Raw genomic sequence first — 12,725 nt, forward strand, 5'->3', positions numbered from 1 at the left:
TAGAAGTGCACAGGCTTAGGAGATGCTGCATTGTGTCCCACGGAGTTGGGAGTTGGGAGTTAGGCCACATGACAGGGGTGGGGCACAGCACTCCTTGCTGACCTCCAGCACCTGGGAGGTGGGCTTGTGGCAGGGGACATTGATTATTTCAGGAGTGAGAGCCCACAGGTGTCCCAACCCACAGGCCTGAACTGTTACCACTGTATGTATAACAAGTTTTCCTCTTTTCAGTTCTACTCAAAAAGTAGAGTTCTGCAGAGATGCTGCAAAAATTCAAGAGAAATAATCATACAGTGTCAGGCTCAATCAGACACGAATCAGTGTGAACATGCAGGGATACACCCTGAAACAGAAACGAAGCACCGTGATTTAACTCTGACACACTTTCTGAAAGACTCCAGAATGTCTCTCCCACCCCCACAGTGCTGAACAAGCAGGGGGCTGTAACTGAGCTGATGACAGCTATTTAATCCCCTTGTACAAGAGGTGTAAAAAGGGCAAAGGACTGGACAGGTCACTAGTCAGAAATACGAATTTGTTAATATGGAGGATACAATTTAAAAAATTTTTTTTCAACATTTATTTATTTTTGGGACAGAGAGAGACAGAGCATGAACGGGGGAGGAGCAGAGAGAGAGGGAGACACAGAATCGGAAACAGGCTCCAGGCTCTGAGCCATCAGCCCAGAGCCCGACGCGGGGCTCGAACTCACGGACCGCGAGATCGTGACCTGGCTGAAGTCGGATGCTTAACCGACTGCGCCACCCAGGCGCCCCTGGAGGACACAATTTAAATGTGTTTTTCTTGGGGCGCCTGGGTGGCTCAGTTGGTTGAGCGTCCGACTTTGGCTCAGGTCATGATCTCATGGTTTGTGAGTTCGAGCCCTGCGTCGGGCTCTGTGCCGACAGCTTGGAACCCGGACCTGCTTCAGATTCCGTGTCTCCCTCTCTCTCTGCCCCTCCCCTGCTCATGCTCTGTCTCTCAAAAATATATACACATTACAAAAAAAAAAAAAAAAAATGTAAATGTGTTTTTCTTATTTCTTCCAAACAGGCACACAGAAAAATCCTAACCTCGTACTCAGCTTGCTCTGGAGGACACTGCCGCGTGGATCTGGGGTCCGAGTTCTGTGCTTGCCCACGGCCCAGTGCCAGAGCAGGGCGGGTGACCCCTCGGGGAGAGGTGAACGCCCACTAAGGCACCCATGGTGGGGAGCAGGGCGGGGGCTGCCAGGCACCCCAAAGACATGTGGTTTCTTCCCAGGCGCCACGCTGACCCACACCCGGCCCGTGCCCGCATGCAGCACAGTCACACACAACTCCTGAGGGCACCCAGAGCACTGGCTCGAGTGGGACGCAGCTCCCGGCGGGATCGTCTCTACCGTTCACGGCAGCGCGCATCATCTTTCCTCTGCGTTTGTGCACTCCAGCAGTTCTGCCTCTGGGCAGGCCGGATGCTTCCCTGCCAGGCTGGTTTTCAGGAAGGCGGTGGTGTGGCTCTGAGGTTTCTTTGCAGGTTGTTCGAGAGAAGCGGTGCCCGTGGTGACGTTTCAAGCGACAACCCCGAACAAGCCAGTTGACAGGCTTCACCTGTGTCACGAACCAGGCTAGCTTAGGTCAGAGATACAAGGGTGGGAGGTAGAACCTGAAAAGTGAGTTTTCACCTAAAGAGAAGTTCCTAAGTCAACCTCATGGGTGCAAGGGACCACAGGGCCAAACTAATTTTAACAGAATTTTAAGCCAGAGAATGGCCAAACGCTCAGGTCAAGAATGCTGAATTCAGAATCACTGCAGTATGGGAGAGAAAGCATTCATTCTAACACAGACCCCAGAACGAGTGGTTATATGAAATATACCCCAGCAGCATGAACTCAGAACTGGGGGAACCAGCTAGGGAACGTCCGAGGAAGCCAAGCATAGTTCTGTGTAATACTACTTGAATTCTGTGTATCTTCTCTACTTTCTCTTTTCTTTGCTTGTTAATGTTTATTTTTGAGAGAGAGAGAGAGAGAGAGAGAGAGAGAGAGAGAGAGAGAGAAAGCAGGGGAGGGGCAGACAGAGGGGAACAGAGGATCCAAAGCGGGCTCTGCAATGACAGCAGAGAGCCTCAAGTGGGGCTTGAACTCACAAACCAGGGGATCATGACCTGAGCTGAAGTTGGATGCTTAATTGACTGAGTGGTAAAGAGGTAGATGGGGGGGGCCTGGCCCCCCTCCCCTACTTTTTCTTTTACCACATCCGCCTCTTCAATCAGCCACAACCATCTTCTTACTCAACAATAAACTCTTACGTCTTCAGTTTGGGCTGCTGTTTCTTCCAGCGGCTGGATACAATGAGAGAATGGCGACATCATTTCGGAAGTAGACCTTCTCAGGTACATGGAGCCAGGGAGTAGGGTCAAAGCCCCACTTTTCACTACCATCTCACTTCCAACTAAACAGCCTTGGTTTCCCAAGCCTCTGGTGAGGAGGTAAGAACCAGATCAGTGGGACTCGGCTCTGGACAGGGAGGGGAAGGAGAGCAGACTTCACAGAACATTCTCCAGAGAGAGTAGAGAGCTGCGGCCATCATCACTCTTCTCCGTGACCCTGGCCCAATCTTAAGGAGCTAATTCAGTACAAAGCACCGCAGTCTCCAGCAGTAAAACCGTCTGCTCTCTGAGACATGCTATGCCCATTTCTTTCCTCTGTTGCACAAAACCCCATGTCAAGCCCTGGAAAACCCACCAGTGATGGTGCAGTCACCAGCAGAACACCAAGAAGTCAATTAAACGTGGGTTTTCCTGGGATACCCTGCTGGCTCTCCTCCCAGCCTGACAGGTGCTTTCGATTGTTACAGATTTACCCTTTGAGTAGCCTGCTATTGCCAAATGGGGCACACCACCAGCTCTGACACTCCACCCCCACGTGGTCCTCCTTTCCTGTCTGGGTGGCCCGTTCACCCCTTACCTGTATGTAAGGAGGAGGCCTGTCTGTACCCAGGAGGGCCCTATCCCACCGCAGCCCCCGGGGCACTTTTTAGGCCACAGCTCTGCACCTGCCCTGCTTGCTCTTTGGATGTGGGAGGCAGGGCAAATGCACACATACCTCAGGGGGTGTGGTCGCCACCCGGGCAGTGCAGGGGCCTGGACCAGCCTCATGCATCACTTCCATGTACACTGACAGTCCCCACCTCAGCGGGCTCCAAACTTTGGCAAGGCTTCTATTGGCCACAAAGGAGGGTCTGACTCCTGTCACAAGGCAGAGACTCCCCCTACGGGGGTCAGAGGTAAACAAAAACAATGGGGTGGCCAGGGGTGTCTGTTAAAGATGTTTCAGAGTATTGGGGCCTCATAACAGTTTCAACTTGGTTACAAATCCTAGTTGGTCCCTTTGGTTAACCAGTTTTTCCCATGATACTTTGATGCTGGCTCTCTTAGTTTCTATAGCTTCTTGGTTTTGAAAGTAAAGCCAAAATAATAACAAATAATGAGACTCTTTACTGAACAAATAAATAATAGTGATAACATTTACATGAGTAGGCCATGTTGAGAGATTCTAGCATGACTGAGGGACAGAAAAACCAGGAACATGCCCTGACCGTGAGGCTTACAGCTAGCTGGCTCTGGGTCATGGTGTGATGGGTGAAGTGAGAAGGACAAAGATGCCTGGCCAGGGTTTCCTCGTGACTCCAGGGTTTCAAACAGACAAACCTCAGTTCTCCCAACCATGCACCGTGGTGTGATCAGGGCCACTGGTGAGCTGCTCCTGGGGTGCATGCCGGCTGCATGCCGTGGCGCCTGGGAAGAAACCACGTGACTTTGGGGTACCTGGCAGCACGGTGGGGATGTCAGGGTCTGTCTCAGGAAGCACAAGCTCTCCAGATTGGCCGCCAATGTCGACCCTTTCCAGACGGGACAAGGAGCCAAGGTCAGGAATGGTCCCCTCTTCCCTGGACTATGTGACAAGGGGGATGTGGAATTCATTTGTGTCGAAGATCAGGGGCCTCCTGGGAGGGCTTGGGTCCCTGTCGGCCTTGTGTAGCAGCTTGAAGAGCCCAGTTCCAATGTTCATGGGGATCCCCATGATGATGCATTCAGACACCCCTGAAACCAACCAGAAAGGGGATGAGAGGGCTTTTCAACACAGGGGTGGGCTCACAGCCCAGCAGGTCCCCACTGTCTGGAGGCACGCCTTCACGTAGACAGCAAGGATACTGAATGATGCTCAGGAAACACCAAGCCACCCAATATTTCCTTAACTGAGGGCCTAGAAGAAAAGCAACCAGGCTGACGGTCGGTAGATGCCAATCCCCTTGGAAACAGCAGCAGAAACTTGTTCCCTGTGCTCGGGGTCAGGGCTGGGCCAGGCCTAACAGCACACCTGTGCCTTGGAAACCCACAGCCCTAACCAGACGCACTTAGAAGACAAGGCTCCTGCACAGACACAGGAGTGAGGTGATGGGGCAGATTCCTTCTCTGAACTCCACTCCAACTTTGGATCAGGCTTCTGCTTCCATAATGAGTGCCTGCCTACCGTGTTCTGGGCTTTGTGCTACCAGGAGACCAGAGAGACAACCACCAAATTAAAGACCAACCGATGTGAGGGTTGACAATGAATTAGCAACATTAAAGGACGAGGAAGGGGGAGATTTCAGAGTGGGAATGGTGTGACCACGCCAGGCCCTGGAGGCGGTCGGCAGGGAGAGAGGTGGCAGTGTGTGGGGTGCGTGCTGGCTGTCAGTCCCATCGTCAAGCATGCTTGCTCTTACTTTTGCCTTGGCCTTGCCCTGTTCTCCTGCCCCAATCTCTGCTCCCTTTTCTTTCCTCTGACCATTCATTATCTTAAAAACGATGTAGTAATTTCTCTGTCCCTCTATCTGCAAGCTGCGTCCCTTCCGAAAGGAGGAAGAGTTAGCCTTAGGAACGAAAAAAGCAGAGGTGTCTACCCTGATGGGCACCCCCACCTGACCGCCACCTGTTTGGCAAATCCACCTAAGACTGGGAGAGGAGACGGGAAACGACCGCCAGGAAGCAGAGCTCTGGTGGTGGGGACGGCGGCCAGGCTGGGCATCCCTGCTTGGGCCAGATGAGAACGTGACCTTGGGCAGGCTACTGAGTCCCCCGGGGACTCCGGCCTCGGGCCTGCAGGGTCTCGCATGAGAAAGGATAGAGAACAGCAGGCACTCAGTGCTGGGACTCAGGGAAGAGCCAGCTGGGCAGCGGGCATTGTCGGGATGGCTCCCCCACAGCTCTCCTCTCCCAGGCTGTCATCAGAGATGCGCTGCATAGCAGGGGGAGGAGGCCGGTGTAGGGCGAGACCTGTCAGCAAGCAAGTTAGTTTCTTCTTCTCGCCTATGCAGGGTTTAATACCTGCACCTCACACATGTGCTGAAGGAAGTGCACGCACGGTGCTGGGCCCGGCGGCTCTTTCCCGGGGGGTCACGACAGCAGGGGCGCTGGACGCTGCCCCTCTCCTGTCATCCCAGGCACCACACAGAGGGTGCAGGATCAGAGTGGCTGACTGCAACTCCAAGGTCGAGAAAATTCCTTGGTGCCCAAGGTTGATCTTTTCTTCTTGGCCCCAAAGCCGTCTGTACTGACAGAGGAGCCATGTAACAGAGAGGGAGGGACGCAGGGTGCCACAGCCAGGCTTTGGAGAAAAAAAGATGATCCGTGATTTTATTCTCAAAAAATAAAAGCTCTGCCTACTCAGTTCCCTCACCTCCTGGGAAGCCCTAGCCCACGAGATAAGCTGTCAACAAGGGCCTCTGGTGAAGCTCCTAGAGACACCAAACCTACCACACACGGAGTCCTTCTGCCCGAAGTAGGCAGCATCGAAGAGATGGTCGGCTGTCTTCTCAAAGGAGGCCAGCATCAGCACACTCTCTTTCATCTTGGCCAGGCCAAATCTCGTAATGCCCAGGACTTCACCCTGCATCAGGAGAGGAGAGGACAGGGTGGTACTCACGCCCCTTACAAAGGCCCAAAGCAACCCCATCAACAGAATAAGCAGAGGTCAGCGAGGTGGCAGTTCAGGTCAGTCTCAGGTGTGAACAGGACCCTAACGGCCAGCTGTCCCACCCGTACCCCACGGCGACACGGACCCTTACACTCATGACCACGTGTCATTGGAAGAGACAACTAGGAACTGAGAGCTAGAATTAAAGACCTAATTTTAAAAAAGAGTATTTCTGAAGATGTTTACTATGGCTCAAAGAACTCCAAAGTCAAATAATTTGAGAGTTTCAAAGTAGGGAAAGAGTTAAGTAAATTTAGGTGCCTTCATTCAAGTGAATACCGCATCATCGTTTAAAAAGGATATTTATAAAAACTACATAACAATGTGGAAGGTACTTACAACAAATAAAACAGGATAAAAACGGTATGTCCACTACTCACTGCAACTACGTAACACATACGTGCGTAGGGAACAGCACAGGAAGGGAAGACTTAAAAACGAGAGCCTTTACCACAGGGCGGAGGAAACGGGTCATTTCCCCACCTAGTTCTACGCGGAGGCGTCCTGAAAATCTTACGGCACTACTCCGGGGAATATGATTTGTGGGAAAAGAGGAAAACAAAATAACCAATCTCATTCCCATCTAACCTCCCCTTCAGAACACATTAACTTATCATTTACCTGGAAATGGCTACAGAAGTGTGATGAATGGGTTCGAAGGGAAATAAACACCTTGGTTTTCCATGGAAATCCCTAAGCTTTCGGCAATGGCCAGTTTTGCTTTAGGAGGACATTTCTAATAAGGACAGAAATAACATCCCACCTCATTCCATGAGGTGGCACATTTCATCCTGGAAGTTAACCAGAACACCCAGCCTGACCACATGCTTTGGCTTTTGGGTGATGGGGTAACATCTGATTTTCTTTCAATGGTGTCATCACAGCCGTGTGTGAGACAGCCCGGCACGCCACACCCCTCCCACGAACCTTGTAGGTCATCAGGTCGGATAGCAGCATCACATGCCTCCTGTCGATGCTCATTCCGTGGTTGACCATCGTGTACTGGATTTCGTTGATGATAGTTGTCCGGGCAGCTTCGATGCCCAGGGTTTTCTCCACCTACAGAGAGCCAGGATGAGTGCAAGCAGCCTCTTCCGGCAAGCCGTCCCAAGTTCTCCCTCAGTTCTCCTCTGCCCAGAAGCTAAACGGCAAACTCCGGGCCCTCTACCAGAAACGGACTGCTGGGCAATCTTTAGTGGTAGGTCCAGGGCAAGCGGCAGGGTCAGAGGGGTGTGCCGGGACAACTGGGAGGTGACCCTGGGCAGGAGCTGTACCTCGTAGGTGTTGTTGGAGGTAGTGCGGGTGCCCTTCACACCGTGAGTGGCCATGACTGCCCGCAGGTTATCGCCCTCCACCAGGAGTTTGTACTTTTCCTTTCCACTCTGCTCGTCGATGTGGATGACAGCTCTGGAAACCTCTGGGATGCCCTGTACCACCACCTGCACTCGGAGACACAGAAGGCTCAAGGCCCTGCGGTGCCCATGGCCCCGTTACCCTCAGAAAGCACACAGGCTGTGAGAACTGGGTTGGCACCTTGACCATCCCCGTTTCTCAGGTCTTACCAAACCGAAAAGTGCCTGTGTGCTGTTAGGGGTTATGCAGAAAACGGAAGATCAGGGGACCATGCCATATATACTCCATCAGTTTTACGACAGAACAGACAGGAATCTAACAAGCAGAGTCAGCATGGCAGTGCTAAGATGGGAAAAACCTGATCCCAGAGGGACGTGGCAGAAAAGAAGAAACAGGCACCACCTTCAGTCTCCGCAGGACCTTCAGTCCTCAGGTTGCCAGACAGCTGGGTATTTGGGGGAGAGGTAAATGCCACCTCTCCCTTTACAAATCTCTGGGCATAGGCTGGGGGAGGGGCCAAGAAGGGACTTTCGTCTCACCTTGGGGAGATCCTCTTTCAGGAACTGCAGCACATAGTACATGGAGCTTTTGCTGTTCTCTCTGGGGGTGACGCACACCACGGCCTCACCGTGAACGGCCACGTCACCAGGCTTCACACGGAGCTTAGACATGCAGATGGAATACCGCACTGTCTCAGCGTTCACCTGCAAGGTGGCCGGGCACGGGCCACACACGCAGGACGTCACTGACGTGTGTGGAGGCTTCAATGGCCTTTTCCCATCGCTGCCCCCCAGTGAGCCACCTCATTTTCCCCCCTAATCTTGCTTCTCACCGTGAAGTTTTAAAATGAGACGTACTATGTATTTCCTTGTTAGGTAGAGATTTTTTTTTTTTTTTCACAACCTCCCCTTATCCCCAAACCAACGTTCTTCCCCACTGAAAATGGATGGTCAATTCACAGCAACACACACAGGCTCTAAGGTTCTGGGAGCGGGGGCTGGAGAGCAGGACAATTTAAAAGTGTCAGTGAAGCCTCCCCCTTACTGACCTCACTACAACTGCTCATGAGCCACATTCCTCAATGCAACCCAGCTCTTCTGGTAGAAGAGCCACAAGGCAGGTGGCCCGAGCTAGGCTACAGAAGCCCCCAGGCCGGGGAACTGGGCACTCAAATCTGGAATCACAGACTACGGGCAACACAAACTTGGTACTTGAGAGAATGGGCTGAAACAATGTATTAAGGGCAGTATGGATGTTAACTACCTGGGAGGAAGAGGAAAGTGCCAGGAAGTTACTCAGTTTGCAACCTTGCCTCAACTGATCTGTGAGAAAGGCTGATGATCTTTCAATCTTTATGTATTCAGGAACACCAGTAATAGTAAGCCGGAATAGGCCACCCAGCCAAGAACATTCGCCGAGCCAGACAGGCGCTGTGCTGAGGGCCCACAGACGAGTGAGACACGGGTGGCCCTATGCTCCCGCCAGACCCCGCAGTACTACGCTATAGTGAAAAAGCATCGTGGCTTCATAAAATCTCAACTAATTTCTTGCGTGTCTTTAGATGGGAGTGTGTGTGTCAGGGTCGGGTTTAGAAAGGGAGAAGGGGGGGAGGGTCTGGGTGGCTCAGTCGGTTGTGTGTCTGACTCTGGATTTCAGCTCAGCTCACGATCCCACGGTTTGTGAGATGTGACTCTGAGATGGCAGCCTGCTTAGGCTTTTCTCTCATTCTCTCTCTGCTCCTGCCCCACTCGTGCTCTCTCTCTCAAAATAATAAACTTAAAAAAGAAAAGAGAGAGAGAGACAGAGAGAGAGAGAGGGAGGGAGGGAAGTACAATGGACTCTTACAGAGCAGAAACCCAAATAAAGCCTCTGCAGTGCTTCTCGTGCCTCGCTTAGCTCCTGCCCCAGTTTACTGGCGCCCATCCTGGGACTAACGGAGGATGACTTCCTGCCCACATTTAATTACGTGACTCACTTCCAGTCTCAGAAGTCTGATCCGTTCCAGGGAGAGTTTGACGAGGATAAAGCAATCATCCGGAAGAAACACTTCTTCGATATACTCTGAAATCTGTCATGTCAAAAGAGCAGAACGTTACACAGTCACTTCTCCCTTTCCAAAGAGCATACGCTGCTTGTGGTTAGGGACACGGGCCAGCATGGCCACAATGACCAGTACACCCACCACTGGTGTTTACGCCTGCTCACAACGTTGCTGATCTAGTGTTCTTGTTGCCAAGAGGGATTTCTTCTTACCTCTCCCAAGAGGGTTTTCTCAATTCTGCCCTTCACGAGGCGAGCGTAGTCTGCGTCGTCGTCCTTGTCCAGCTGGGCTGTGATGATGGGAGTGCTGAGAAAAGGCAGGGGGACAGTGGTTACAGCAGGAGAGAGCCCGCCGGGAGACGGCTGCTCTGTGAAATCCAGGCACTACCGGATCCTAACGCTAAACACAACTGCAATTTCCCGGGGCATTTACTGGGGGCTTCACAGACATTCTCACCCAGACTGACTATTTTTAGAAATCATGCCGCGACCCACTCTATCAGTGAATGAGACAGTTTTTGGGACGTTCTTCCTGACCAAGTGAACCTATCTCTTCCTCTCTGGTCCTCGCAGGTGTTACTCTGGTTCTGCTCCCCGAGTGAACCGACCCTTCGTGTTCGTGTATTACAGCTTCCCACCGCTGTGCCCTACCCGCACCACCGCCTCTCCAGGACGTCTCCAACTCTTCCAGTCACTCTCTACCAGCCTGTGCCCCGAACGTGCTGGCTGGCGTCCCCCGAACACACTCCTGGGAGAGACTGGAGCCTCCCAGGGAGGCTGCAGAGCCCCTGCCACCCTGGACGCCTCCAGGTGCTGCTCTAGAACCAAGCGTGGCGCTCCTTTGTTGAATGTTACCTGTCATCCCTTTGTTGGATGTGGAGCGCGAGTGAATCATGATTTTGTCACAGAATGCACTGTAACGTATTTTTTTAATCTTTTTCTTTTTTTAATTTTTTAATGTTTATTTATTTTTGAGACAGAGAGAGACAGTTTTTAATCTTTTTCTAGTCTCAGATGACCTACAAGCCCTACCACGAAATCACCTGGGAGTCACAGAATATGGCCAATAGTCAAGTGATACACTCACTGTCAGGCATGATTAGGCTGGGAATAATCAGATCTCCAGTTGAAATCTACAGGGACATATTAATAGTTTTCCCAGTCATTTTTTTTTTTTTGTTTCTCCCTTTCATGTGACTTGTGGCCATAAGCAACCACTGCCTTAGTTTTCACTGTATCTAATTTTGACTTTTCTCAAGCGGGTCTTTTAAAACCCCAGATCTGATTAACACAAGCCTATCACCAGAGTTGACCACACTGCCCATCAGAGTATCACACGTGATGAGAGAATGTGTGACAGGAAGCAGGAAAACAAAAGGGAAACAGAGGGCGGGCACCTGATGGCCTTGGAAGCATTGATGATCTCTTTGATCCGGGGCACACCCAGGGTGATGTTCATGGAGGCCACGCCCGCAAAGTGGAAAGTCTTCAGGGTCATCTGGGTGCCTGGTTCACCAATGCTCTGGGCACAGAGTGCACCCACCGCAGAACCCGGCTCCATCTGTGCTCTAGAAGGGAAGGGTATGGAAGAAAAGCCCAGCAAAACTGCTGGGAGGAGGCTCCGCTTCTCTCCTCCCTCCACAGACAAGAACGAAGGTGTCATCAGGGTCAGGAGGGAATACGCTACGAGCTGGGCTGTGCTTGCAACAGGTCGGCAGGAGGTGCAGATGGAGGCGGGGAAGGGGTATGACAGTCAGGGGGGCTCTGCTAACGGAAGTGACCACTGGCTCCTTGTGGTCAGCATGTGGTGACTGGGCCCAAACATCGACTGCCCGCAGAAGATCCAAGAGCCCTGCTGACACACGGTGCCAACGGTGGACAGAGCAGCTGGTACCCGCCAAACATATCGATAGCTACTCCACAGGGAGAGGACACTCGGAAATGTCTTTGAGATTATTTCCACCGCCTGCAGCATCCAGCCTACCTCCCCACCGGAGCCCCTAAGAGATGAGGGGACAGAACCTGCTCAGATGCTGACAGTCAGGAAGTGGTGCTGACGCAGGATTTTGCTCCACTGGGGAGACAGGAAGGACAGGAGGCCCATGCAACTGCCTGGCAGTCTGAGAAAACTAGCATGCGTACCTCATGTACTTGTCCCTGCAGGTCTCCAGGAACTTCTCAATCTGGGTGGGGGTGATCCGGTCCAACTGGTACAACACCCGGGGCTGGAAGGACAGAAGCCGAGTGCAGGGTCAGGCTGGTGGCACCTGAGCCCACAAGGGTGCCTGAACCGGTCGGGGAAGGCCGCCCGTTACCTCTGTTGTGCCGTTATCGTTGATGCCGTATTTGTCTCTGGTTTTCTTGATCTTCTCAGAAACACCCTTAATGAATTTTTTTATTTCCTGAAAGATTACACAGCAAGCATCAATTGTGTATTTCTCGGGAACCTAGATGGCAGTTTGTTTTACAAACATCAATAATGGCAGGTGTCCACTGATTTCGTGATGGCTAGCTCCGCCCCCTGCGCCTGCTCCACGAGACCCTGGCACGGGGAGCGCATCCCAAGCTGTCGCCTTCTCTTCTGCTCTCCCATCACCTGCACTCACACAGCTCAGCACGGCTAGAACAAACCTGAAGTCTCTAAGCAGACTTACTCTGGGGCTTTCTTCTGAACTTATGATCAATTTAAGTAGCAGCTAACGCATAGCTTTGTAGATGCTGTATATACATCACAAACACGTGGTTTCAGCTTGCCTTCATTTCAAAGAAAACACTCCCAAATCCCTGCCTCTCTTTCTCTCTCTGACCCTCACCTCTGCATCTCCCCCACCCGGGGTCACTGTCCCTTCCCAACAATTAGGACTTTGTAAGGATTCCTGGAAAGCAAAGTTGGAAATGAAACATCTGTGTATTTGTTGTCCCCTCTGTATTTCAGAATAGTACTCAAAGCCCTGGATGAGATCTACATGGAGCAAGGAAGAAGGCGACAAGGACATCATGTGGAGGAGGCACAGGGCAGGGCTATCGGCCACAGGCCTAACTTTTCTGGCAACCGTTCAAAGGGGAAGACCCATCTGTTCTGCAATTTATGGTGTATCTCTGAAATAAATCCACCCTGTAGTCACTCCTGGAAGCAGGACTGGCCGGCACTCAAGGAGGACTTACAGAGGGGTGGTGAGCTTTAGTGAGCTACACCCATCAAAGTCCGGCTCCCAGGCGCTCACACGTCAAGTGCTGACTCTTAGGGCAGGTCCCAGGTGAGTTGATGGCACACGCCATGCAGCAGCCATCCTTTAGAGGCTGCTGCGATGCAGGCATGGGGGCTGGTGATTAC

General features: G+C 52.1%; 1 protein-coding gene across 1 annotated transcript in view; it reads right to left on the reverse strand.

The window, feature by feature from the left end:
* Positions 1-3,457: 3,457 nt before the first annotated feature.
* POLR3A (RNA polymerase III subunit A) overlaps positions 3,458-12,725 on the reverse strand; it is a 52,221-nt gene continuing 42,953 nt past the window's right edge. Inside the window, exons 22-31 of the mRNA XM_003994087.5 lie at positions 11,707-11,793; positions 11,534-11,616; positions 10,789-10,959; positions 9,605-9,698; positions 9,327-9,419; positions 7,891-8,055; positions 7,273-7,437; positions 6,926-7,057; positions 5,779-5,911; positions 3,458-4,083 (exon numbers count right to left, since the gene is read on the reverse strand). Coding sequence (XP_003994136.1) covers positions 3,935-4,083; positions 5,779-5,911; positions 6,926-7,057; positions 7,273-7,437; positions 7,891-8,055; positions 9,327-9,419; positions 9,605-9,698; positions 10,789-10,959; positions 11,534-11,616; positions 11,707-11,793 — 1,272 coding nt within the window. The 3' untranslated portion in view covers positions 3,458-3,934. The remainder of the gene's footprint in view (positions 4,084-5,778; positions 5,912-6,925; positions 7,058-7,272; positions 7,438-7,890; positions 8,056-9,326; positions 9,420-9,604; positions 9,699-10,788; positions 10,960-11,533; positions 11,617-11,706; positions 11,794-12,725) is intronic.

This window comes from Felis catus, chromosome D2 (assembly GCF_018350175.1).
Source record: "Felis catus isolate Fca126 chromosome D2, F.catus_Fca126_mat1.0, whole genome shotgun sequence".
NCBI lineage: Eukaryota > Metazoa > Chordata > Mammalia > Carnivora > Felidae > Felis > Felis catus.